Genomic DNA, 26017 nt, shown 5'->3' with positions numbered 1-26017 from the left:
GGGGCTGCTCCGGGCGAGCTTGGCCAGAAGCGCCTGGGGAAGACAGGCGAGAAGCAAACTCTTAGCGAGAGTGCCAAGCCCCGTTAGGCTCAGCACCTTGCCCAAGCAGCCGCTGACTTGCAGCTGCTGGGTGTTTGGTTTGCAAAGGTGCAGGGAGCTGGTGCTGGTAATTAAACTAGCCGGCGTTAATCTCTCCCTCTCCTACTGCATCTGGCTTCACTCCCCAGCGCCAGTCCCACGTCCGGGGAGTGGCACTTGGGTCTCCCGTCGCACTTGGCCGGTTCAAAGCCCGTGGCATCCATGCCCCTTTCCCGTCGGGAGCCGCCCCTACCTGGCAGGCTGGCACCTGCCTTCCCCCCCATCCTGCTGCTGCTGCTGGGCGCAGCCCGGGCGGTGCCCCGCCAGCCCGGGGACTTCCAGGAGGTGGTGCCGGTGAGGATCCCAGACCCGCGGGGCGGAGAGCAGGTCTCCTTCTGCCTCTCCGCCTTCAGCCGGGACTTCGTGCTGCAGCTGGCGCCCGATGCCAGCTTCCTCGCCCCCGGGCTGAAGATCCAGCGCCTGGGCCGGCCGGGCCCGCGGGCAGAGGAAGACGATGCGGGGCTGAGGAAATGCTTCTACTCTGGGACCGTCAACTCGCAGCCCGGCTCGCTGGCGGCCGTCAGCCTGTGCCGGGGCATCCGCGGCTCCTTCCTGGTGGACGGGGACGAGTACCTGGTCCAGCCCGCAACCCTCGGGGGCGGCGATCCCCTGCTGCAGCCGCACCGACTCCAGAGGCGGCGGGCGCCCGAGCCTCCCGAGCCCGGGAGCGAGCCGCCCGTGGGGACCAGCCGCCGAGCCAGGCGCTTCGTGTCCGAGGCCCGCTTCGTGGAGACGCTGCTGGTGGCAGACGCGTCCATGGTCCAGTTCTACGGGGAAGAGCTGAAGGTAAGAAGATGCTTCTCCCCCACCCGCGCCCCTGGCAGGTCCCTCTCCACCCTCCGCGCGTGTCCGCCCCGGTGGGACACCCACCGCGTCAGCCCGGGCGCGAGTGGGACCTGACACCCGTGGGAATGAGAGGGGGCAGGAGCCAGCCCACCTGTGGTTCCTGGGGGTACCCTCCCAATTCGAGATCCGGGTGTGAGCCCCATTGGGGGAGCAGCCACGCTCAGGGGTCGCACTGACTTGAGGGCCAGGAGCTGCCTCCCCAGGAACCCGGCCTATTGCCTCCCCCTGGAGGGCGTGGAGCTTCGAGGAGACCTGCTGTCTCCGCTCAGAAACCAAGCCCTGTGTTAGCGCTGCGCTCTGGCTGCTCCTCACAAGGGCTAGAGGCTTCTCGGTCCTGTCTCCACCGAGTAGTAATACCTGGAGCTCAGGGGTGATCCTGAGGGGTTCCGGTTTGGGAGCTGCTGGTGACTGTCCACGAGCTTGCTTTGCAAAGGCTCTGCGGCTCGTCCCTCTCCGGATATCCTGACTGGGTGGCAGGTGGGGAGGGAGAGACCTGAATTCACCTTCTGGTGACCAGGGGCATTTCTAAATATGGCCAGTGCCCCTGCTCCCAGGGCGGATTGTGATGCTTACCTGTATGGAAACATGCTATGATCAGACAAGTAATGGGCTGCTATAGAAATTGGTCTAAAAACCTGAGCCCCTTTCTATAGAGTCTTGGCCCCACCTGGCTGAATTTTGTAGCAGCGATATATTTCTATGAGAGACTATAGCATGGTCCCCCACCGCCTCCAGACAAGTGAATTGTCTTTCGTTACATTGTCTGTGCTTTTGGCATAAGGCTGGTTAACTAATGTTCCTAAAGTGCTTTCAGATCCTAAGTGTCACTGAAGTGTGAGTTTGTGACATAGAGATAAAATGAAAGAGATGATTCTTGAAGGTGAACATAAGAATGGCCAGACTGGGTCAGACCAATGGTCCATCTAGCCCAGTATCCTGTCTTCTGACAGTGGCTTGTGCCAAATGCCCCATCAGGAATGAGCAGACCAGGGAATCATCAAGTGATCCATCCCCTGTCACCCATTTCCAACCCTGGTTATGCGCAGTTAATCTATAGCATCTGTAAGACAGGCTTTCAGACCTGTAATGAGCATGATCACTTGCACCTTCCTCACTGACGTCCAGCTACATCCCATGTGTAACGCGTTTTAAAACTCAGCTATCGTTAAGTGATGTTTGTGCATTCACGCACACACACAAATGGCCGTGCGGTGATTTGGGATGTTTTAATCAAACTAATAGTATTTTCCTTATCTGAGTCATTCAAAGATAGTGCAACAAAGCTTCATCAAAACCCATGCAGCTATTGAGCTGACAAAGGGTGCAGTTTCAGCCTGAAAGGAAAACTGTGGAGACTGTTCTGAGCAGCTGGGTTGATCAGCTAGCGATGGATTTGCCCTCATCCTTAACTGTAACAGCATCGTCACTAGCTATGGGCTAGTGCCTTTCATATCGAGACAGAGCTAGCCGGGGAAGTAGGAAATGCTGTTGTAGCAGGAGGTGAAGGAAGTGTCTTTGTCCAGTGGAGTGATCCATGTCTATGCCTACATCTCACCAAGGAGAAAGTGCTACTTTTTCACCTGGTTCTGAGGACAGAGTTTGGAGGGGAGAGGGGGAGAAGGAGGTAATATCTCTGTCTCTTGGATATATAGGGAAAGTGCTCTGCTGCAAAGCAAAGGGATTAACTGAATTCCCTCTTGAAGCTTTAGCACGGTGAGTAATGCAAGCCTCAGCGGAACAATGCCCCAGCCTGCTTGGGGTTGGGCACCTGCTATCAGTTAGTGCAGACCCTTCCTGCACACGAACACACTCATGCCACGAAGCAAACAGACTCTTCTCCGTGCTCCTGCCCCGGGAAACGTTCCCTCTTCTATGGGAGAAGAGGTGTCCTTGGCCCGGTACAAGTCGAGGTCTCGTGTCCGTAGCATCATACCAATGGCACTGATTGGCCACCTGTTCAGTCTGAATAGAGAGGCAAAGGACTGACTCAGCTGTGGAGGCTGATCTCTCCTCTCACCCCCCAGGTCGGGACTGGTGCTCTCTGGCAAGGTTCATGCCCTGCCAAGCCTGTTCTATGGACAGAGAGTGTCTGTCTCCAGGGCTCTCAGCCAGGGCCCCTGTCACCAGCACTGTCACTTTTCAAACCCTTGGCCTATAGTCTCTGCCCAAACCCAACTTCTACCCACCTTCCCAGCCATCAGCTGCACCATGAGCAATTGTACAAGTGTAAGCAAGAAATCCACCTGCTCTTGTCTGGGGGCATACGGCACATTTAGACAGCAGAATACAATCTACTGCTGGAAATCCCTGTGTAACTTCCATTAGTGTAACGATAACAGCAATCCGTAGGTCTTATAGTGCTTTTTATCTGCAGATCTCATAGTTTTTTTTGCAAGGAAGGTCAATATCGCTCTCCCTTTCTTTAGAGATGGGGAAACTGAGGCACAGAGAGGGACATGACTGGCCCAACTGTAGAGGGAAAGGAGACCATGCCTCAAGAGGCATGTACACCCCAGCCATCACTAGCACCGAGTGGAATCCACACCACTCAGTATATTACCCTGCCACCTGCTTGTGCAGGTATTTGCCATCATTTTGGTGGCGGGTATTCTGCAGCAGAGGGTGGATCTGGCACTGAAGGCCAGACTGATTCTAGGTTTGTCGTCGCGTTGTTTGAATGACCCACTCGTGGTTTTAGGTACAGAAGTGAGAGATGGTGCAAGAGACTGGCACCGGTGTGTTAAACAGTAAAGTCTGTAGGATAGCAGCAGTTGATACTAAATGGTGAATGGTCCATAACCAGCTTGGGTGTGGGGGTGGGGTGTATACACACACATGCTGGGGAGGATGTGCAAGAGACAAGACAAATAGTTCTAGGTACTGAGCTCAGATTGAAGCAGTGGGATACACATGTGGGTAAATTGTAGCCAGATGAAACCCATGTGCTGCATTTTGACTGAAGTAAGCAAGCAGCCAGCAGGATTAAGGTGGAGTCTGACCCCCTTCCCAAAGGCTTCCCTTCATGTCGTCCCCAGTGGGGCACATTCTCACTCCTGCTCTCTTCAGTTGAGACCTGATCACAGGTGCTGGGGTGGGAAGGCTGCACCCCCTGGCTGGAAGTGGTTTCCATCATCTCTAGGGTTTACGGTTTGATTCAATGGCTCCCAGCACCCCCACTGTACTAATTGTTCCAGCATGTATGGGCCTGATCCTGAGAAGTGCTGAGCATTCCAACTCCCACTGACTTCAGTGGGACTTGAGGGTGCTCAGCAAGACTCTGGTTTTGGCTCTGGTTTGTTGCTGTTTATATAATACCAATAGGGTGTGCAGTGCTGTGTAGATACACAAAGTCCCTGCCCTGAATAGATTACACTCAAAATAGCAGTAGATCAAGTCCTGTTAGATGCAACATTGTGACCCAAATCATAAGGTCCTAACTGGTTCGCTCAGTTCTTCATCAGACAAAGTCAGTGAGTGTTTGGAAAGCAAGAACCTGAGGTTTTGGGCCCATGGCAAAAAAACTTGGCCTTGCATAAGAATGTTACCCCACCATTGCATTTCCCATCCCAGCCCTGAGAAGGGCCATCAGTGCAGACCATAGTAGTAGTAATGAGGTTTTGCATCTTCCATGTCCTATTTTTGCTTTCAAATGGGCAACAAGTGGCTTGAAAACAGTGGTAGGGTGTCCAGGATTTGTCCCCAGCTAGTTACTGAAGCTGCTCCTAGCTGTCTACAAACACACTGGTGAAATCAACAGATCTCTGACCAAATAACTGATCTTGCTGGGTTTCTGTGATTGAGCTCTAACTAGGCAGCTTGCAATGGCACCACGGCCACTGAGCTGCACATAGAACCAATGGGATGCTGACATGCCAAGGATGTAGCTATGGGACAAATCCAGAAGCTAGTTACCGTGGTTTAAAGGAAAGTGATGTCACCAGAGGGCCATGTAAACAGGCTGCTTATCAGCCAGGAGATCCCAGGACAGTGCGTAAAAGGGTGGAAAGGGGCCCTCTCCCAATCCACTATTGGAAGTTACCAAGCTGTGTAGTCGGAAGGGAGCATAAACGTTAGGGCTTCTCAGGGGAAATACGGCATAACTCCATTTTCTGCAACTGAGGTTGGATTGTGGCTCATCATCTTTCACAAAAGCAAGACTGAAATTATTTCAGGGGAGTTCCTCACGATTTAGAGATGTAACTCAGAGGAGAATCTAGGGCAAAGCATACCCTAGTAATCCTCATTCGGTTCCCCATCCTGCCCCACTCTACCGATTTCTCTGCTTAATCCCAAAAGAGGGAGGCGAGGGAAATATCATTTTCAAGATGCTTATTTTGTTGGGCAGGATGAAGAGAGGTCTTTTTTTTTTTTCTGGCAGAAAGAAAATGGTAAAAAAAAATCAACATTTTAGGTGGGGGGGGGGAAATCCCACTCCATTCTAGTGCTGAGTTTACACACGCCAGGACGGTTATTCCAAATGGTCCCACTCACCGGCTCTATTTCGGCTTCTTGTGTGATCTATAACAAGAGTTCTGCAGCTGAAACTCCACTGGCAAGCCAGGAAGCGGCTCAGAATCCAGCTCAAGCTCCCATAGCTGAACTGGCTTTGCTGAGCTAGTGGGAATGCAAACTTATTTGCGTCAGTGAGAGCAGCACATCTGACTGGAAGATGCACAGGGAGCAAAAATGTTGAGACAGAAGAGACCATATTTACATAGTTATTTTTCTTCCCATAACAACACTTTAATTACCAAATATTTATTAAAGGTCAAAGCATTGTTTATAGTAAGAAGCTATTTTCTTACATAAGCTATAACAGATCAGGCATTGGATATACATAAGAGGAAATGGGAGAGTCAGAGCAGTGTAAGTTATAATCAATTTTATGCTGCTATTAAGGAAGTTCTATCAAAGTTTTATTCATTCCATTCCATTCGCTCTATCCTTCCTCAAGTAGCTCAGCTGTTAGCCTAGCTCAGACAGCAAGGGTCTGATCCTGCACCCTCTTTACACTGGTGTAAACCAGAAATAACTGTCCTGACTTCAGTGGGGGAGGTGACAGCAGAACCGGACCCTAAGGCTCTCTATTTCTCATCACTTCTCTGAATCAGATTATTCCAGTAGGCATTTGTTGTTGCACCTATGGGCTTGTTCCTGAGAGGTGCTGAGCACCTCCTGACCAGTGCTGAGCGCTTTCCGCTCAACATGCCTTGGGAGCGCTCAGCGACTCTTGGGAGGCACTCAGACCATCACAAGATGGTGCAGGCAGTGATGAACAGTGCCTAGATTCTACAGTGATAAATGCAAATACCCGCACCAGGCACACAATGCTTGGCACGGCTCCTCTAGAGACCCCACAGCACTTTACAAAGGTGGATGAACACCATTAGCACAATATGGCTTTTTTTTAACAGTTGAGGAAAGTGAGGCATGGAAAGGACTAGGGCCTAATTATTTCAAAGACACTGAGCACCTACAATTGTTGCTGACTTCGATGGGGCCTCTGAAAATCAGGCCCAAGGGGAGTGGAGTTAGGCACCCAAAGCAATGAGTGTGTTTGAAAATGATGGTCTTTGACTTGCTTAAGGCAGCACAGCCAATCAGTGCCAGAGTTGGGGCTCAGATGCAAGTCTCCTGGCTAGCGTGCCCAGTTCACTTGAGAGTGACCTCAGCTGGCCTGGTAGGAGTAAGGGCTTTGGCTGCGGGCACAGAGTTGCCAGCCCCAAGAGTTTGGTCTTAAAAATCGTGAGATTTTGAACAATAAATGTTAGATCCTTTTTCTTTGCCATCTGGTCTCTGAGCCTTCAGGGTGCACTGGGGTCATGTTACAGAGAAAAGCTTGAAGACTTCCTTTGTTTTTGTCAAAGAAAACTGGGACTCTCTTGGTATCCCCTGACTCCAGCAGCTGGGGCTTGAAGAAAAAGCATCAAATATCACCAGACTGATAAAATAAGCAGTTCTGAGTAAGTCATAAGATCTACCCTTGACTGTAGCATTTCCTCCATACAGTTGAGGTCTGCACTAGAGCTCCATTGGGCCTGGTACAATCTGGTTCCTTTGAGAACAACCAGTAGCTAAACCGCTGGACCCAGTTTGTGGAGCAAGGCTGTATTGCATCGGGTTACAGTCAAATTTCCATCTATTGCAGACAAGCAGGGCACAGCCTCTACATAGGCCAACTGATCCTCAAAGTGACCTTGCAGGTGAGCTAAACCCAACCAGATCTTGCTGGTAGAGTTGCTTCTAGCAGTTCCCACCTACCAAGTGGCTATTCCAGCTCAGATGAATTTTCTGTGTCCCATAAAGTTTCAGGGTGAAATTTCCAAAGTCTTCTAGAGGAATGAGATGCACAGTTCCTGCTGATTCCAATGGGAACTAGATGTCTGAACCCCTAGGTGGCTTTGAAATGGTCACCCTGGCCTTCCATCTAGTGCAGGTCGACAGTTGTAGCTCTCCAAGGAGGAAACGGATATTTGCTTTGCTGCCTTTCTGCCACTCTGTGCTCTCTGGCCGCTATGCTCTCTGGCCGTGTCAGCAGATGGCTCCAGATGTGACTGAGATGGAGCTAAGATTGCCTTGTGCCGGCTCTCTCTTCCAGGCTTATGCCAGGATTTTTCACAGTTTGCACAATAGAGTTCAATTAATCCCTTGACAAAAGGAGCCAGCCCTCCTTATCTGATTGCTGGATAAAGGGGGCATTCCGCAATGTGCGGGGGCCATCTCTGAAGGTTCAATTAACGTAGGCTGTTTCCAGCTGCTTTTCACTGCAGCCCTGGAGGAAAAGGAAGAGCAAGAGAAGTGGGTGGCTGAGTACATCCATGCATTGGCCTCTCCACTCCAGGGCTCCTGGTTGGAGTTTATCTTGCACATGGAAGTGAGATAACTTTGGCAGGCTGAACTCTGGGTTCAAGAAGTCCAGGATGAGGTTGAGCAAGGATCTTAAGAGGCATAATCCAGAGGGGGCCAATATAATCTCCCCCCACCTCAATTTCTGCCCACTGGATGTGGGAATCTTCTCTGCTTCCTTTCCTGAACTGCAGCATAATGTTAAACAGCTGCCACAGCTGACCCCAGAGGTGGCTGCTGGCAAAGTGACTGTTGATTATAAAGCACTTTGGTATGAAAGGCACAGTGTAAGAGATCATTGTGATTACTCTGCATCTCATGCCTAAGGGTCTGTGCACAACTCCCACATGCTGAGAAAACAACCTAGCCTGGAATAATTACAGTGGTGGCAAAAGACTAAACAAACGTGACTGTGCTCCTATCCAAAGCTCCCTCAGAAAACAGACATTGCTTCATCTCTCCGATCTGGTGTGTCTAGCAGGTTACAAGATGGGATGAGGCGTCAGGATTCCTGGGTTCTACTTCTGGGATGGAGTGTGTTCTTGTAGTAAAAGCAAGGAACTTTGGAGTCAGCACACCTGGGTTCTATTCCTAGCTCTGTCGCTATCAAGCTGCGTCACCTTGGCCAAGTTACTTTAACCTTTCTGTGCCTCAGTTTGCCCACCTGTAAAATGTGGATAATGATATTTGCTGACCTGGCAGTAATGGGCGATAGGTCAGCTGATCAGGAAAGGACTGTGGTGACTGAAAGGCTGTCATCTCAACGGAGAAGGAAAGCAGGTTGGATTCCAGGCCCAGCTGTACTGACCCTGAGCCACCTCCCCTAGGCCTCTTGGTCAGGTTATGGGGCGGGGGGTGTTTGAAGAGCACACTCTGAGCAGAGAATAAGAACATCGGAGCATCCCCAGCTCCTTAAGCATGGAGGGAAGGAAAGGAGAGAGGAGAGACAGAGCTGAGGATCAGGGGGGGAAGAAAGGACTAGAAAGAGATGAAGGAAAGGAAGAGATGGGGAAGGGGAAAGCATGTGAAGGAACAAAGAAAAGAGGGAGAAGAGGAGCTGGAGAAGAAAGAGGACCGTGAGGAATATGACCAGGGCAGCAAACAGGAGGACTGGCCAGGGTTCATTTTGCCTCCTGGCCCCATGCTGCCCACAACTTACTTTGGCTGCAGCCTGGCTTTGTGCTAGGATATTCCTGGCTCGGCCATCTAACTGCGGAAGGAGGTGTTGCGTGAGAGGCAAGAGCCAAGGCCCTGGCAGAAACCCCAAGAGCTCCCAGAGACTTTGGTAAACATTAAGGAGGCTGCCCCACTTCCCACCCTCCAAGGATTCCAGCTAGGGCTGGAGCATCCTTCTGGTTCCTGCTAGCCCGTATCATTAGGGAACAGGAGCTGATACTGAGCCATCTCCCGAGGAGCTCCAGTGCAATCCCACGGCTCCACACTGTACGCACCAACCGATTAATCCCCTGACAACCAGCAGCGAGTGAGTTTTGCTTTGCAGCCATAGGGACAAACGCTCGAGGAACAAGTTCCACACAAAATCTGGCTGCATAGTATCAAATCAGTGCTTGCTGCTGGGGGGGCTTTTAAAGGTCCTTTTCAGAGCTCGTCAGTCCTAAAAACCGACCACCTGTCTTCTTCCCGTGGCCTGTTTGCATACAGAATGCCCTGGACTTATTTCCCCTCCAGTAAATGCTGTCTTCTAAGGAGAAAAATCACAGCCAGTTAGGATGTTTGGCTTAAAAAGCGACCCTCCAATAGCAAATCAGAATGCGGGTCCTACAATAACACATCAAACTGGGAGGTATCCTACAGAAGTAACCCAACCGTAAAAAAAACAGGTTGAGTGGGTTCCTATCCTTCTGAAACAACCCTACAGCAACAGGGGGGTGGGGGTGGGGGAGGGGGAGGTATACAGTTTCATTCAGTTTTTTACCCTTCCCCCTGACAATATTCAGCAGACTGTGCAGCTTCAGATAAATAAGTGTGCAGAGAGGCATTTCGCAAGACTCTTTGCAGTCACATGAAATCCTTAGATGTGATCAAATTAAACCTAACCACTTACATTCTTATCTCTCACCTTATCTCCTTCCCCCTGTGTTGTGCTGTACGCTAGCAGCAGTCTCATGATCTGTAATGGTTTGTGCTTTTCACCTCAGTCAGCTGCAGAGCTGCTGGCCTGACCGATGGGGCACGTGGGTTCCTTGCTGGAAAGGCAACTCATTTGCTTTGTAACTCAGCTGAGCAGGAGCTGTTAATACTACCGGAGCATCATAATACCTAATAATAATTAATATCTAGGCTTCCACAGTACATCAGCCATAGATCTTCAAACACCTCATTAGGGATATTAAGAAACATCATTCCCAGAGGGAAACTGAGTCACCACTTAACTTCCTAAATCTGATGTGTCTGCTACTGAGGGTCACCGAGTGGCATTTTCTGATGCGTTCCCCAGTCTGTTTTTCCTTTTGGGGGAATTGGATGGAATTTGGTTTCTCCACAACCACTACAGGGTAGGTGGAAAGTTACCCTGAACTTCATTAAACAGTGGAAATGTACCACTTTATTCCAGTATGGGCCAAATCCTGTTGCATCTGCCCAGGCAGCTGTACCAATGCACTGGGTGAAAAGGAAGGATTCATCTCTCTTTCCTCTGAGAATTTGATAGTAATCCAGATTTATCTCCCCAGATTGGAACCTGGCCCTCCAGTTTTAATTCTAGATCAGATCCAGGACTGGAAAAGGACCAATTGTATTGCTTTAGTTAAAGATGTGAGTGAACTCTCAAGAGCAGGTTTTTTTGACAAGATGGCAGAAATCTCACAAGAACACTCCTGATCCCATAATGCCATTCAAGGTGGCAAAAATCGTCTCACAAGATTTTAACCTCATCAGATCTGATCCCCTCAGCCTTGATTCCACCCTTTTTCTAAATCTAACACTGCTTCTTCGGCAGCAGGGACACCACAAAGGGGAATTCATGGAGATCCAATGACAGAGAGGCTAAATCTCACTCTGGATGTTCTTCATTAATACAGAGGCCGGTAGGATTGGGGTGACAGAAAGGAAAGTGGACAAACAGGATCAAGCAACTTGAAATGTTGTCTTCGGCTGTGAAAACACAGTGACTGGCCTCCGAAGAAGCCCTCAGATTACATGTTTCTGAACTGGCTCTGCTGGTCAAATGGACTTTCTGCAGGTGTCTTGCTTCTTGCCCAAGAGCAGCCAGGTTCCTATCACAGGCCAGCGGAACCCCTTGCTCGCATACTGAAACAGAATGCACTGCACAGGCAAAGCGCTGGTATAAATAGACACCAGATGATGGAACAAGTGAATTTGACCTTTTAATCTTCACTAAATAGCTATTTGTTCGGTTCACTTTCCATCTTTGCCTTCCAGTTCTTTTCCATGTTTGCAGATACAGGCAGGAAATAAGATTTTAACCCTAGCCCCACTGTGAGGTCTGCCAAACCAGCCTACGCCACCAGAGCATGGTCCAGTATCCTGCATCTTTGGGCTCAGAAAAGATCTCATAACTCTCTTTGCAAGAACTGAAATGTAAACCCAGGTGTCTGGGCCATTTCAATATAGATAATTATTTTCAGACCCTTCAAAATTCTTGTTCTGGTTCCAGTCTCCTTTGTTACCTCATCCCCCTCCCGCCAAACCATCCTATATTCTACTAAGCAGCTACCATATTCCACCCCAGAGACAGCTGCATTTCAGTGGTGGGTGATGTGAACCCCTGGATGGTTTGCATATGCATTCAAGTGCTTCGGGGAGCCTTCTGCTTTAAACTGGAGGTCATTATGCCAACTTCAACCCCAGTCTTGTGAAATATGGAGTCCTCTTCAGACGCATTATTCCACAGCTCTGTGGCCTTTTTATTAGGGTGCCCATTTTGACTTTACCTTGAGGCAGAGAGAAAGAATTCTCACGTTTCCACTGGTACAGTAACAGTAGGACTTCGTAAGTTGCACAGCCTTGTGTATGCTTCTTGCCCCAATAGTGAATTCTTTGCTGTACCTGCTCTATGCTTTGCAACTGTATGTTGCATTATGGAATTCTGGCCAGTCTGAATAAACAGGTCTAGTGAGTGCGCCTCTCACTCGTTCTGGTGCCTGCTATAATGTAATGGACTGAATCTGACTAACGTGCATATTGCTAAAATTAGACAGCTGTTCGTGTGTCTAGTCTGTGATAGGATAATATGTTGCAGAATGATTTAAGATAACTAGGAATGTCCTGCTTATATGGCATTGGTTCAAGATGCCCCCAGTGGACCAATTAGTCTTTCAGAAGAGGCATAAATCCAAGCTCCTGACCGCATTTTGCTAATTAGGAGTGGCACTTTTCATAAGAATAGGGATACACTGACTGCAGTGTGTCAGCCACATTTCTGTTTAGTTAATTATTTTCTACCTCCTGAATCTTGCTGCTTCCTGCAGTTGCCGTTGATTGTGGTATTCTTCACTTCACACCCTTCGATATTGTGCAGTGTTGCTGTTAAACAGCTCTCTCATTCCACCCCAGAGGTGGCTGCATTAGCAGCAATGACTGATCTCCACGCACAGTCTGTGAAGTGCCTGGGGATCCTTGTGGGATGAAAGTCATTTTGTATGTTATTAATATATGAATGTCGCAAAGTGCATCAGAGGCTCCGTGTTGTGACAAGACCTCCGATCCACTGAATGTTAGAATGCAAGCGAGACACCCATCATGGCCACTGATTTACATGTTTGCATTGGTGAGTCTTATTAATCTTCTAAGCAAATGGCGCTTCTGCTCCTCCCATGCAAATCACTGGCCCAGAAAGGCTGTGAGCGTTGCGAGCTGTTTATTCCCCACTGAGGCAAAGAACTTGGTGCATTCCATACTACAGGATACTGTTCACTCCAGCTAGAGCTGAGATAGTTAAACTCACAGGGCCAAATTCTGGTCTCAGCTGCTGGTGTAAATCTGTAGCAGCTCTGCTGACTTCAGAGCTGCTCTGGATTGGCACAGGTGTAAGAAAGGGCAAAATTTAGTCCTTATGTCTGAATCTAATCTAATTAAATAATTATGCTAAAGTCACTGAGGTGAGACCGCAAAGTGTGTAATTTTGGGATGAGAGAAGCCGCATTCTCTTTCTCAGTACTCATGCTGTTGTGTAATGATTGCATTTTTTTCTCATGAATGTCATTCCGTGAGATGGTGCCAAACAGAGGAGGAATTTCAATGCGCCGATAAGATGTTTACATCAACCTAAACATTGCTGGAGCATTTGACGTATTCGGTAACCTCTGGTTCGCCTGTTCGCCCAAGCAGAAGGAACTCCTGAGTGAATGCTTGGCAGCTTGCATAAGTGCTATAGGAACAAATCCCATTCACAGATAATAACACCAGAGTATATAACACCCACACACAGTTTAGACTACAGTACTGCAGCACTTGGGGCTTGCTGGAAAAACTCGGCTATTTCCTGCTGTGCTCGTACCTCCTAGGAATCTCTGAGCCAGGAGTGCTGACCACCCTTCAGGAGCGGAGAATCTGTTTAAAGAGCACATATTTGAAGCTGAGTGTAAAGACCAGCAAATACTCCACCATACAGTAGAGTGAAGACTTGGAGCCAGATCCTCAGCTAGTGAAAATTTGTGTTGCTCTATTAAAGTCGACAGAATTATGTTGATTTTTACCTCTGCTTCCCCCCCCCACGTTCGTACTGCAATCATACATCCAATAATGTAGATTTTGTATCTTTAAAATGTTTGTAAAGTATGTGTCGTGCCTCCTCTAGTAGCTGTTCCACATATAGGTTAACAACCTACTACTGCTGCTAGCTAAGAGAGTTCTTGCTATACCTCAACTAGCAGAGGCCTGTAGTTAGGAGCTGAAGGCCCTCGGGTCAAACCCTGCTGACCCCATAGATATGTGGGTGTTACATACACAGCACTGAGATGGAAAATGTATAGTTAAAGTGGTTACATTCTGACTGGTTCCTGGCTTTAGAGGGCTGGGGTTGGAAAATGAGGGTATGGTTCATGCTACAACTGAGGATGCACAAACACATCCCTCAGATCATTGACATCCTTCTCCTGAGCAGCTGCAGACAGCAGTGCGTTATTTGCAATACAGAGGATCAGCAGTGCTCCAAGTTATAACAAAAGGCATAGCAGACATAGACTGAGATACACACCTCAATCTAGGGGATCTAATTTTCCCCTGCCTTGCACCTTGGGTTGTAATTTAAACCAGTACAGTGCCCAGGACTTAATAAAATCCTAAGGAGTGGCCCCTGCGAGAGAACAGAAAGTGGCAGACTACACACTGCATACTTTAGAACCAGAAGTTTCCCCTCCACAAGGTATAACCCTGGTTGTCCATCTGCCTTTCTTGTTTCAGAACCACATTCTGACCTTGATGTCAGTGGCTGCTCGGATCTACCAGCACCCTAGCCTAAAGAATTCCGTCAGCTTGGTGGTGGTGAAGGTGCTGGTTGTGGAGGATGAGAAGGCCGGGCCGGAAGTGTCCGACAACGGAGGGCTCACACTGCGCAACTTTTGCAACTGGCAACAGAGCTTCAACCCTGCTAGTGACCGTCACCCAGAGCACTACGACACTGCTGTCTTGCTGACTAGACAGGTCTGTAGTCTCAGTCGCTGAGAGACCAGATTCCATATGGGATTTACCTTGGGCATGACCTGGAGCATAGAGGGAGATAAGGAGGGGGCAGAATTATACCCCTCCAGTGCAATATTCTAACAGTGGTAGGTGCTGTACATACCTATTAAAAGAGGATCCCTTCTCCAAAGCTCTTACAGTCTAAATAGAATGTAGACTCTTATTCCCATATCAGTGATGGGGAACTGAGACCCAGAGAGATGACATGACTTTGCCCGAGGTAACCCCGGGGCACTGAGGCGGAGCTGGGATCTCCTGATTTAAGCTAGATCTCCTGATTCCCACTCTAGTGCTTCCCCATACATCCGTCCTTCCTCTCAATGAAATATTTTCATTCTGGCCCATCGTCAGGTGCCCAGCAATGGCATGGGAACTTTAGAGAAAAGGAAGAGATGCAGACTGCTTGGAAACCCACTGACCTACAGATCCCATAACCGTGAATTTCAGAAAACCAGCTGCTTGAGGAACCTCACTTAGTAGTCAGTTAATAGGCCACATCTTGTCTTATTTTCATATCACAGAACCATGGGATTTATAGATAGCAATGATCTAGGAGTTCATTTTGTCTGTGCCTCAAGCATGAGAGAACTTGGTAGATTTTGAGTCTAACGTGCAGTACCATCTCCTGACACAAACATACAGACGTAGACAGTTCTTTCAGCAATCTATGTAGCAAGACATAGGTTAATATACAAGGAAAAGTTAGACGTGGGAGTAGACCCCAGGGCTCCTGCAGTCACAGGGAGTGGCATGCTAACGGAACAATTGATAGATCCCTGGTTAGCCATATACCTACAAATCCTTATAGGCCATGCGTCTGTGGAATCACATGGGGACCCATGCTTTGTCTAACTATATTTCCTCTGGCTCCATTTTCAAATACAGGACTTCTGTGGGCACCAGAGCTGTGACACCCTGGGAGTGGCTGACATTGGCACCATGTGCGACCCCAACAAAAGCTGCTCTGTGATTGAAGATGAGGGTCTCCAGGCTGCCTACACCCTGGCTCATGAACTAGGTAACTCCTTTTGTACTGCATGTACTGGAGGAATAGCCAGCCGGACCACTGCCGCAGAATCCATGGCAGGGTTTTTATTAGCTCCAGCATCTCAGATCTGAAATCTCTCTCAAGTCAGGGGCTCTGGCAGGGAGCAGTTTAAACTGGAGGGTCAGATCCTCAACTAGTGTAAACTTGCGCAGCACCATTGTAAACTGACGTAGCTCCATTGACTTCAATTATTATTATAAATGATGTTTATTATATTAGTGTCTAAGGGCCAATCAAGATCAGGGCCCAACTGTGACAGGTACTGCTCAGAGTGTAGATAGTCCCTGTCCCAAAGAGTTTATCAGCTCAATAGACCAGGCAGACCCAGGGTGGGGGCAGAGATAATACGCCCAAACAGAGTGAACAAGATGATAGCACCAAATGTCTCTCCCCCCTCCCCCCCCCCGCAGTCAAGCTATGCCAGTTTATGCTAGCAGAGGATCTGGCCCAAGCACTCCAAACCCTTTTCTTTTTATTCACTGTGGTCCTTTGCGCCTACTCAGACTGGTCTGTGTCCAACACATGATATCACCTCCCACTGTGTAATTCAGATATAGTGGGGGGAAAAGATATTGTTGAGCTTTGTTACTGAGTCTGGTTGGTCGCATTTTGCCACTTGAGATATGATGATTGGCTCGATTGCCCCTGGGGCAGCAGGCACAAAAAATACAGGTGTCACCTCTAAGATAATGGATGGAGTTGCAGACAGTGGAATCTCCACCTCGCAAGCAAGCATCTTATTGAACATCCATTTCTTGTGGCGGCACCTGCTTTTGCCTGCACCTGGCTTACGCTTGTCCTAGGTGAGGTGCTCCGTTTGGGACTCTCCTGGAAGACGACGGGGTGTTACCGTTCAAACCTGTGACAAGGCTGTCAACCTGAGAAGGGCGGGAAGTGTCAGAGGCCGGGCGAGGAGTACTCAGAGAGGATGTAGGCTGGTGAAGGTGGGAGGAGGGAGGAAGACAGCTTGCTAACATTCAGGCTCTCTCCTCTTCCAGGACACGTGCTCAGCATGCCCCATGATGACTCCAAGACCTGTGAGAGGCTCTTTGGGCCCCTGGGAAAACACCACATGATGGCTCCTTTCTTTGTCCACTTGAACAAGACCCTGCCCTGGTCCCCCTGCAGTGCCATGTACCTCACAGAGTTTCTGGATGGGGGACATGGTAGGAATCAATTCAGTACCCATTGGATGGCTGGGGTTGTTCCAAACCAGGGGGATGCAGACCAGCACAGGTCCTCCAGGGCCAGATTTTCAAATGTATTTAGGCACCTAACCTGCTGTGGCACTTTGGAAAATCCCATTCGACCCCACCTGCATCCTTAGGTGCCTATATGCCATTAACAATATGGCCCTATTGATATCTCTACCTCCTGTTCAGCTGGGTGCACAGACTTCTCTCTAATGGCTCTTAGGCCAGCCCAAGCACCGTGGCAAGTTGGAACGGACAAGCTGTGAAAGGGAGGCAGTAGGCCCTGGCTGATGTCTTAGCCAGGCAAAGCCTGAATAGGTCAGAGCCCCCCAAGTGCCATATCAGTCTTTTACCCACCTGCTTGGCCAATAAACTCTCCGTCACAGACACCGTGCACTGGAGCCTCACCGGTGCACTTTCCTTGCTGCTCGTCTCTCTTTAACAGCCTGCACCATAGGGGTTATGATAGCTTCATGCAGCCAATAGCAGCTGAGGAAATGCTTCACTGAGGGATCCTGACAGCTTAGACATGACGCCCACTGATCAGGGACAGCGTAGGGGTAATAAAGTCAACTCTGCTGGACAGAACGAGATAATGGAGCTGGCCACTAGGAGCCCAGGGCTATGCCTTAGGTGAATGGTAAACGACTTTATTTCACTCTGCTTTGCCTTGTTCGCTGACCAGGTGACTGCCTGCTTGACGCTCCAGCTGAACCCATCGTCCTCCCCACAGACCTTCCAGGCCAACTCGCCATGTACGACCTGGACCGCCAGTGCCAGCAGATCTTCGGCAAGGAGTTCCGGCACTGCCCAAACACCACGGACGAGGACATCTGTGCGCAGTTGTGGTGCAGAATAGACACCAGGGAGCCCCTGTGTCACACCAAAAATGGCAGCTTGCCGTGGGCAGACGGTACGCCCTGTGGAGCGGGCAGGCTGTGCTGGGATAGCAGCTGCGTGGCACAAGATGCGAGGAAGCCCCAGGTAACCCAATGGCTGATGGGAAAGAGATGATCTGTCTGTACCCGGGTGAAAGAACTATTCACCAAGAATGCGGCTGAAGAGCCAAGCCCTCTGGCATCTGTCCATGATCTTCCTCTCCACCATCATCTTTAAAAGCAATTGAGCTTTAGGCATTGCCCAGCCTTGAAGGCCAAATTATCATTATTATGTGTATTGTGGTAGCACTAGGAGCCCAAGTCATGGCCCACAACCCCATTGCGCTAGGTGCTGTACAAACACAGAATAAAAAGACAGCATCTGCCGCAAACAGTTTGCCATCTAAGTAGAGTTAATACTTAGCACTTGCATACATGATTCCTCCTAAGAGCCAGGGAAGTCTCGTTAACCCCAGATGTGGAAACTGAGGCAGAGAGCTGACATGACATGCCCAAGGCCACATGGCAATTCACTAGCAGAGATGGGATTAAAACCTTGAAGTCCTGACTCTCAGCCTTGTGCTCAGACTGCTAGACCCTATTTCCTCATTGCCTACATCCAAGGAGGGTGAACTGAAACACCAAGCAATTTCTGCCTGGCTCTCAAGGAAGAGACAAGATGAGCAAATACTCTGGGCGTGTGTTAACTGCTGATAGTGTCAATGGCCCCTATCCTGCTATCAAGTCTGCTAATGTAGATCCCTGTGGACAGGGCCGGCTCCAGGTTTTCGGCTGCCCCAAGCAGCCAAAAAAAAAAAACTTCAGCAGCGTGATCGCACCGCTCCACTCTTCGGCAGCAATTCGGCAGCACGTCCTTCGCTCCCAGAGGGACTGTGGGACCTGCTGCCAAATTGCTGCCCAAGACCCAGACGTACCACCCCTATAGCGGCCAGAGTCCCGCCCCTTGGTATTGGCCGCCCCAAGCACCTGCTTCTTTAGCTGCCTGTGTATCAGGTTTATGCCAATTAGAATTGGGCTCCTAAATGGCTGGCAATTTATAAATGAAGCACCTCATGTTACAAAATTGGCAGGGGTGTGGGGGCAGTTCCCTTATCCTCGTCCATCCTAACCTGTATCCAGGAACGGCCCATATCTTTTGATTTGCCTGGGGCGGGGGGTTGTGAATATCTCCTTTGATAGCATGTTACATTGAGAGTTTTTTTTATTTTATTTCAGCCTGTGCTGGACAAGGCCAGCTCATAGATTAACTCTGCAGTGAATTTCATTATGGTTTGTGCTGGTCTGAACTAGACTGAGCAGATTGTCCTTTGTGCCTTTGAGTCATTTTCTCAATGTACATGGAGATCAACTACTTCTGAATCAGGGCCCAGTGCACCAAAGTATTTAAATACGAGCTTAACTGTAAGCACGTGAATAGGTTCATTAAAGTTGATCGTGCTTAAAGATAAGCAGGTGCATAAGTGCTTTGATAGATCAGGGCCCCCAGTCAGCACTGCTAGGAAGCAACGTATGGGGTCATTGTCCTGGTGCTTTAGTCCTTTATTTGCCCTGCATATTTACATGACAGGATCAATGTCAGGATAAAAATCATGAGGCTGAGTCATAACTCACAACAGTTTTCCTCTGGTGTGGTTCCTCTGGCCTTCGTGACCTTGCTACTGAGCACAGGGGCTAAGAACTGAGGAGAGAACGCCTCTCCTGCTGTGCCAAAGCATCGCAGCTTTACTCCTTTAACTGTAAGTTTCCTGTCCTTTGTGGGCTCCTGCTGCAATCCTAGCGATCTTTTAATGTGCAAACAATCATATTTGTGTTTCTCCCCCAACTCCCCCGCTGCTTGCTGTTTGCTTTCTGCACTTCACTCAGCTGGCATGAGGGACGTGGACTGCTCATTTTCACTTGGGCACCACAGGTTTGTTTCCTGGCTGGTTCTCCGGTGATGCTGCAAGGTTTGGGTTGCAAATGCCACAGAGGATGTTTAAACCTCAACCAGAGCATGTGGCTTGGCTGCATTTAAAAAAAAAAAAATTTCTACCTCCTTTGGGTTTTGTGAGGTTTTTTTGTCATATTTATCTAGTTAGAAATTAACACTATCACCTACCCCGTGCTCTCTGCAGCAACACACTGACTGACAAACACCACCTCTAGGCTCATCAGCAGCCCAGTCCTATCACAAAATGAAGCCAAAGCCCAGCCATGACTTATTCTCCCTCTCTCTGTCAATTCCCATTGTGTGACACCTGCCCTTATTGACTTTAATGGCAGAACTCCCACTGATACCGGGGGCCAGAATTTCACCCATGGACTTCAATAGATGCTCATTCCCTCTGAGAGTCAAGCCCTAAGCCCTGTACAAAGTTGAAAGGTACAATGATAGCTGCCTGAAGGACGGGAGCTTGTCCTACTCTTGGGGTGGTCCAGGCCCCTGGCCCCGGCCCTGCTCCATGTTCAGCCAGGGGCTGTTGTTACAGCCCTTCACTGGCTTCTCTTCTGGTGTGGAACGTGATGGCTCAGAAGCTCTGGGCTCTGGTGAGCTGCCAGAGAGCAGGAGCTCTGGAGGCAAGGGCCTTCCCCTGCATTGGGCCTGTCACCGGCTGTGCAAAGTTTAAACCCTGGAGCCAACGTCACGAGTGACCCCGCCTGGTTGGACTCTGCTGGTGGTGTGGTGAGGGAGGTGGCCTGGGTCTCAGGCTTATGGTTGAGTTTTGCAAAGCCAGCCTGTAGATTTGCGTTCCCAGCTCCCAGTCACGTCAGTGGGGAAAATGGGGCATAAATGGCAGTTAGGGGCCTAACTCCTATTGAGGGCTCGGCACCTACCTGCCATTTGTGCCTTGAATAAATTTCCTGTAGGCAGCTTGGAAAATCTCAACCTAAATGAACAAGCCTGTCTTTGGCACCCAGAACCCTTTTGAACATCCCACAAATGGCCTCTCTAGTGGGTAGTGCATTGGACTGGCACTCAGGAGAGCTGGCTTCTGTTCCTGGCTTGGACGATGGCCTAATGCTTGGGCAAGTCACTTTCCTCCCTGTGCCTCGGTTTCCCCATGTGTATAATGGAGATGATACTGATCTGCTTTGTAAAGCACTTTGATATCTACTGCTGAAAAGCACTAGATAAGAGCTAAGGGTAATTACTGATTTATTTCATTGCCATAACGAGGGCCTTCCGTAACGGGATCCTTTGCAATGTCTTGCAGCCTGTGGTGGATGGGAACTGGGGCCCCTGGAGCCCATGGGGAGCCTGTTCCAGGACGTGCGGAGGAGGAGTGCACTTCTCGTACCGGGACTGCAATGACCCCGCGCCTCAGAATGGTGGAAAATACTGCAAGGGTCAGAGAGCCAAATATCAGTCATGCTGCACAGAGGAATGCCCGCCAGATGGTAATCCGCTGTTTGCAAGTCACACTATCCTCCACACAATATCCCTGTCTCTGTCTACAGACGCTCCAGAGAGAACGGCCGGGTTTCCCAGCAAGGGGGCTTAGGCGGACGTGAAAGGAGCCATTGTACAGCTATCGATATAATTTACGAGGCATTATTTATGGCAGCAGTCTGTCTGCTGAGATCTGACTGCCAGGCACTGCATGGCCTAATGTTAGGGAGACAGGGGGGGCTCTGTCTGCCACTGAGACAATCCGAGTATCCCTCACCCAGCTTCTGGAGGCAGCACACGGCCTCCCTTCCCAAACCTACCAGCAGGCTTATTCATCAAAACCACCCCTTTCAGTCACCGTTTCCCCAAGAGCCATTGGCAGGTTAATTGACCACAGTTTTCTGGTAGGGGTATCCACTCAGCTCCCTGAGGGTCTAGTGGTGAGACTTGCAGTGTGCATGCACGGCTGAGCAGCAAGCCTAGCTCACAAGTGGATGCCGTTTGTAAGATTTCAGGCAAGTGATTGATTGCCTTTGGGTTGCTGTCGGGTCACATTTCCCCTTCCTTTCAGGGAAGAGCTTTAGAGAGCAGCAGTGCGCAAAGTACAACAGCTACAACTTCACAGATCTGGACGGGAATCTGCTGGAGTGGCTCCCCAAGTATTCCGGGGTGTCCCCCCGGGACCGTTGCAAGCTTTTTTGCCGAGCCAGAGGGAGGAGCGAATTCAAAGTATTTGAGGCCAAAGTAAGATACTTGCCTTTAATTATTATTGTCCTTGCCTGGAGTATAACTGGGGTCATGGAACTGTCTCATTATTGTCTGGTTTTTCTGGCCCAGGTGATCGATGGGACGTTGTGTGGGCCAGAGACCCTCTCCATCTGCGTCCACGGGCAGTGCATCAAAGCTGGCTGTGACCACGTGGTTGGCTCCTCCAAAAAGCTGGACAAGTGTGGGGTGTGCGGTGGCAATGGGTCGACATGCAGGAAAATATCTGGCTCGCTCAACAGATCCAAGTAAGTCCTGGGGAGGTTGAAGCCTGATATTCCGGGGGGTGATGGAAGGAGATGATCGTAGCATAAAGGTGGCACCAAGTGAGAGAGGTTTGTCTCTCCTGGGGATGTTTATGGAGCAGCGGCTTTCACCCCATAACGGTCCTGCCCCTTGCAGGATCAGACCGCCAAACAACCTGCAAACTCCACACGGATGCTTTTAGAGGGCCTGATTCTACATCATTCCAGCTAATTGGAGCTTTGCAGGATCAAGCCTACAGAGAAAAGAGGTTTAATCATCAAACATAGTCACTGTTTCCAAGGCTCTTTCCCAGGGCGCCAAATACTGGACTTCAGTGGAGTTCCACTGACCTACAGTAGCTCAGGATCCGATTCTTCTCTCTAGCTACACCTCTGCAATCTCATTGACTTTAATGCATTCAAACAGGGTGTAGCAGAAAGAAGAATACACTCACACATTACTAAACGCATATTTCCTTACACAGACGACCAGCGGCATGTCAGATGTTTACAATTATTTCAGATTTAATAATCTAGGTTACTTTTCCCCGTTTGTTTTAATTTTTACTCTTGAATCAGCTTGGATAGTGAAACCAGACCCGGTCAGGCTCATATTTTGTCTCTTGTCTGTTACACTTTCTGATTCTCATGTGCTATCTGAGTGTTGCAATGGTGTGGATGCCAAAACTGCAGGAAAAACTTTAAATATATATATTTAAAAAAAAAAAACCTCAATATTAACTTTTAAATGTATCATGAAATTATTAAGGTTTCCAAAAACAATTCACACGCACACACACATTTAGAACCTAAACTACCTGTCAGTCAGACAGATTCTGATCTAATTTGCACTAATATAAATCAGGCGTAACACTATCGGTTTCCATAATGTTAACCTGGATTTGCACTAGGATAAATGAGCTCAGAATCCAGCCAAGTGACCCTGTAATGTTTGTTATCTCTGCCCCAAACTCCATGAAACTTCTGCAAAGTTTATTCCTTATGTAACCCAAGCAGTGCCTGTTGCTTCAAACGTTATCTGGTGCCGCTACTGTGTGCTTGGTGCTCTACCAGGCACAAATAAAAAAATCAGTCCGTGCCCTGAGGTGTTTACAGTCTAAGCTCAGAGGCTGAATTTAATCCGTGTGCAGTGGGCCAGCATAAGATCTATGCAATGCTTAAATGGCTCAGTGATCTTGTGCTGGCCTGACACATGGGCGAGTTTTGTTGTCTGGGCCAGAGCCTAAAGGTGGTATAAATCAGTGTACTGACGCTAACATCAATAGAACTGTGGCAACTGACAGCAGCTGAAGAGCTGGCCCTTTGTGTTTATGGGTTAAACTTCAAGCAGAATAACGCTAGCCATCGGAGTCCAATAGAAAAGACTTCCTGGAAAGAGAGTAACAAAGGGCTAAGATATCAAATTCTATGTGGCGAGATTACTCTCGGGGTCAAATTAGATTTCCTAAATGGTTTCCTTCCAAGGAACACAATGAATGGAAGTTCCATTTGCCAATGAACTGCTTGTGGTTGACTGAAGAGCAATTAACATGGTAATGACAGCCAAAAGGATTTAATCTACAGGAGAACCTATTAAAGTCAGGGTTAAGGATGCCAGCATAGCTGAGAGCAAAATTCGACCCTAAGGCTTTGTTCCAAAATACTCTACGCGTAACTGCCAGCCACAACACAAGCCCTTGAAACGCTGTGTGTAAATTGTCCTGTCAGTTACAGGTGCTGACTTGTGCCAGGTGCTGGATTCTAGTGAGTTGCCTCATACCTGTCACAAATTATCATTATTGTTTGCTCAGCACAGATAATGTAAAAGGCACAAAGACAGACAGTCCCTGACTTAAAGGCCTTTTAGTCCATAGCCATGACTCAGTGCTCACACTGCAGTCTCTAGGCTCCTGTGTACTCCAGGATTCTACAGCGACACAATTTGCCCAGCCCAGCGGCAAAACTGCGCTCCAGAATCTGATTTCATTTTTTTAAAACTCAGGTGCTATCTCTAATGGTTGCAAAGAAAACCTTACAAACGTAAACCAAGTGCAACCAATGTGGAGATATCTGCTTGAATCTGCAGACGGCCTGGAAAAAATAGCTCAAAGAGGTGTGAAATGCCCCACTCATCTCACAAGAGATGTTAACTCTGAAACCTAAAGAGGACAATATAAACATCAATATCAGTAACTGCTTAACTGCTGATTGTTTTAGCAGAAACATCCAGCCATTGTTCTTATCTTAAAGTTCCAAACTGTCATTGATCCCTTCCTAGGTACCAAAGCCTCAGCTGCCTCATACCCAGCTGTCAAAACTCTCCTCTGTGTCCGTGACGAGGTCCCAATGCAGATCTGAGCTTCCAGTACAAAACCCTGCAGGCCCACTGCAATGTAAAAATGTAGGGGCGGTGTAAAATAAAGGGAATTTCATATCAAAATAAATAACTGATTGCACTGCTCATTTTCACATTCTGTTCAGAAAAACCCTCCCGTTTAACATTTATCAGAGGCTGTTGCAGAATTTTCCCCGTCCATGGCACTGGAGTGCTGATTAGGTCAAGCTTGTCACAGGCAATATGCTATCCCATTCCTGTACTAATTTGTTTGTAAGTTCAGGATGACAACTATCTCCTCTTGATCCACACAGGTATGGATATAATGACATCGTCACTATCCCTGCTGGAGCTACCAACATTGACATCAAACAACGCAGCCACCGAGGGGTCCGGCACGATGGAAACTACCTGGCTTTGAGAACCCTGGATGGCAAGTACCTCTTGAATGGAGATTTTGCCATTTCAGCCATGGAACAAGACCTGCTGGTGAAGGGGACAATCCTGAAGTACAGTGGCTCTCTGACAACCCTGGAGCGGCTCCAGAGCTTCCAGCAGCTTCCAGAATCTCTCACTGTCCAACTCCTGACCGTCTCCAGTGAGCTCTTCCCACCCAAGGTGAAGTACACTTTCTTCCTCCCCAAGGACATCCCTTTTAGCAAGCAGAAGGTCAAGGAAAAGAAATCAGCCAACATCATCCAGCCCATGCTGACCTCGCAGTGGGTTATGGGAGACTGGTCCGAGTGCTCCAAAACCTGCGGCTCTGGCTGGCAGAGGCGAACGGTGGAATGCCGGGATGTGGAGGACCAGGCCTCCACCACCTGCGACAAGGCTCTGAAGCCTGAGGACATCAAGCCTTGCAACGACCTCCCGTGCCCCATTTGGCGTCTCGGCCCCTGGTCGCCGTGCTCCCGAACTTGTGGCGAGGGAGTGCGGACGCGGAGCGCCGCCTGCATTGACTATGCAGGAAAGATCATAGCCCCTGAGAAATGCAGCTTGCCCCTGCCCCAGGCAGCGACCACCACCTGTGTGCTGCAAGAATGCTGAGCCACGGCAAGCCTAGTGCATCGGAAACACATAACGTAGCCAACTACTAACCAGACCAGACCTGGCTTGGCAAGTCAAGCAGGGATGTAGGTTTAAAAGTGAATGTGCACTAATTGACCTGAGCAGGCCCTCGGGGGACAGACCTGCTTGGAAGACTCTTTTCTGGTTCCATCCCCCACCAATAGACAGCTACCTCAGAAGGGGGGGGGGAATAGTCTGGGGGAAGGGAGGAGTCCAGTGATTTATTTTTACTGATCAATAGCAAATGAATTTTAATTTAAAGAGCAATTAATCATATTCTAGGCTATTTCCCAAAAGGATGACCTGAGTTTCAGCCATGCTCACCCACTCTCCATTATTTACCATATGTGGCCTGAGAGACTCATCTGCAGGGAGACTGAGGGGTAGGATAGCCACACCCTCTGGCTTGAAGGGGTTTCCATTACATTCAGGGTTTACAATTTGGTTCAATGACTCTCAGCACCCCCACTATACAAATTGTTCTAGCACCCCGGAGTTTAACACAGATTTGTTTGTTTTTTAAACCGGTATGGGACGAAGGGCCTGATCCTGCCACCATTCCTCAGGTAGAATTCCCATGCTCTTCAGTAAAGACTGTGGG

At 49.0% G+C, this 26017-nt stretch overlaps 1 protein-coding gene across 1 annotated transcript; it reads left to right on the top strand.

Annotated features, from left to right (window-relative positions):
• Positions 1-79: 79 nt before the first annotated feature.
• On the top strand, positions 80-26017 carry ADAMTS8 (ADAM metallopeptidase with thrombospondin type 1 motif 8). Its single transcript, XM_032802415.2, has 9 exons — positions 80-924; positions 14215-14454; positions 15379-15511; positions 16540-16707; positions 17420-17718; positions 20828-21011; positions 21575-21747; positions 21841-22016; positions 24663-26017. Exons 1-9 carry the CDS (start codon positions 301-303, stop codon positions 25393-25395), a joined length of 2730 nt encoding a protein of 909 aa, XP_032658306.1. The 5' UTR covers positions 80-300; the 3' UTR covers positions 25396-26017.

The sequence above is a fragment of the Chelonoidis abingdonii genome, chromosome 18, assembly GCF_003597395.2.
Source record: "Chelonoidis abingdonii isolate Lonesome George chromosome 18, CheloAbing_2.0, whole genome shotgun sequence".
NCBI classification, from domain to species: Eukaryota; Metazoa; Chordata; order Testudines; family Testudinidae; genus Chelonoidis; species Chelonoidis abingdonii.
The sequence above is the reverse complement of the archived record's forward strand: the minus strand, read 5'-3'. Positions and strand labels throughout refer to the sequence as shown.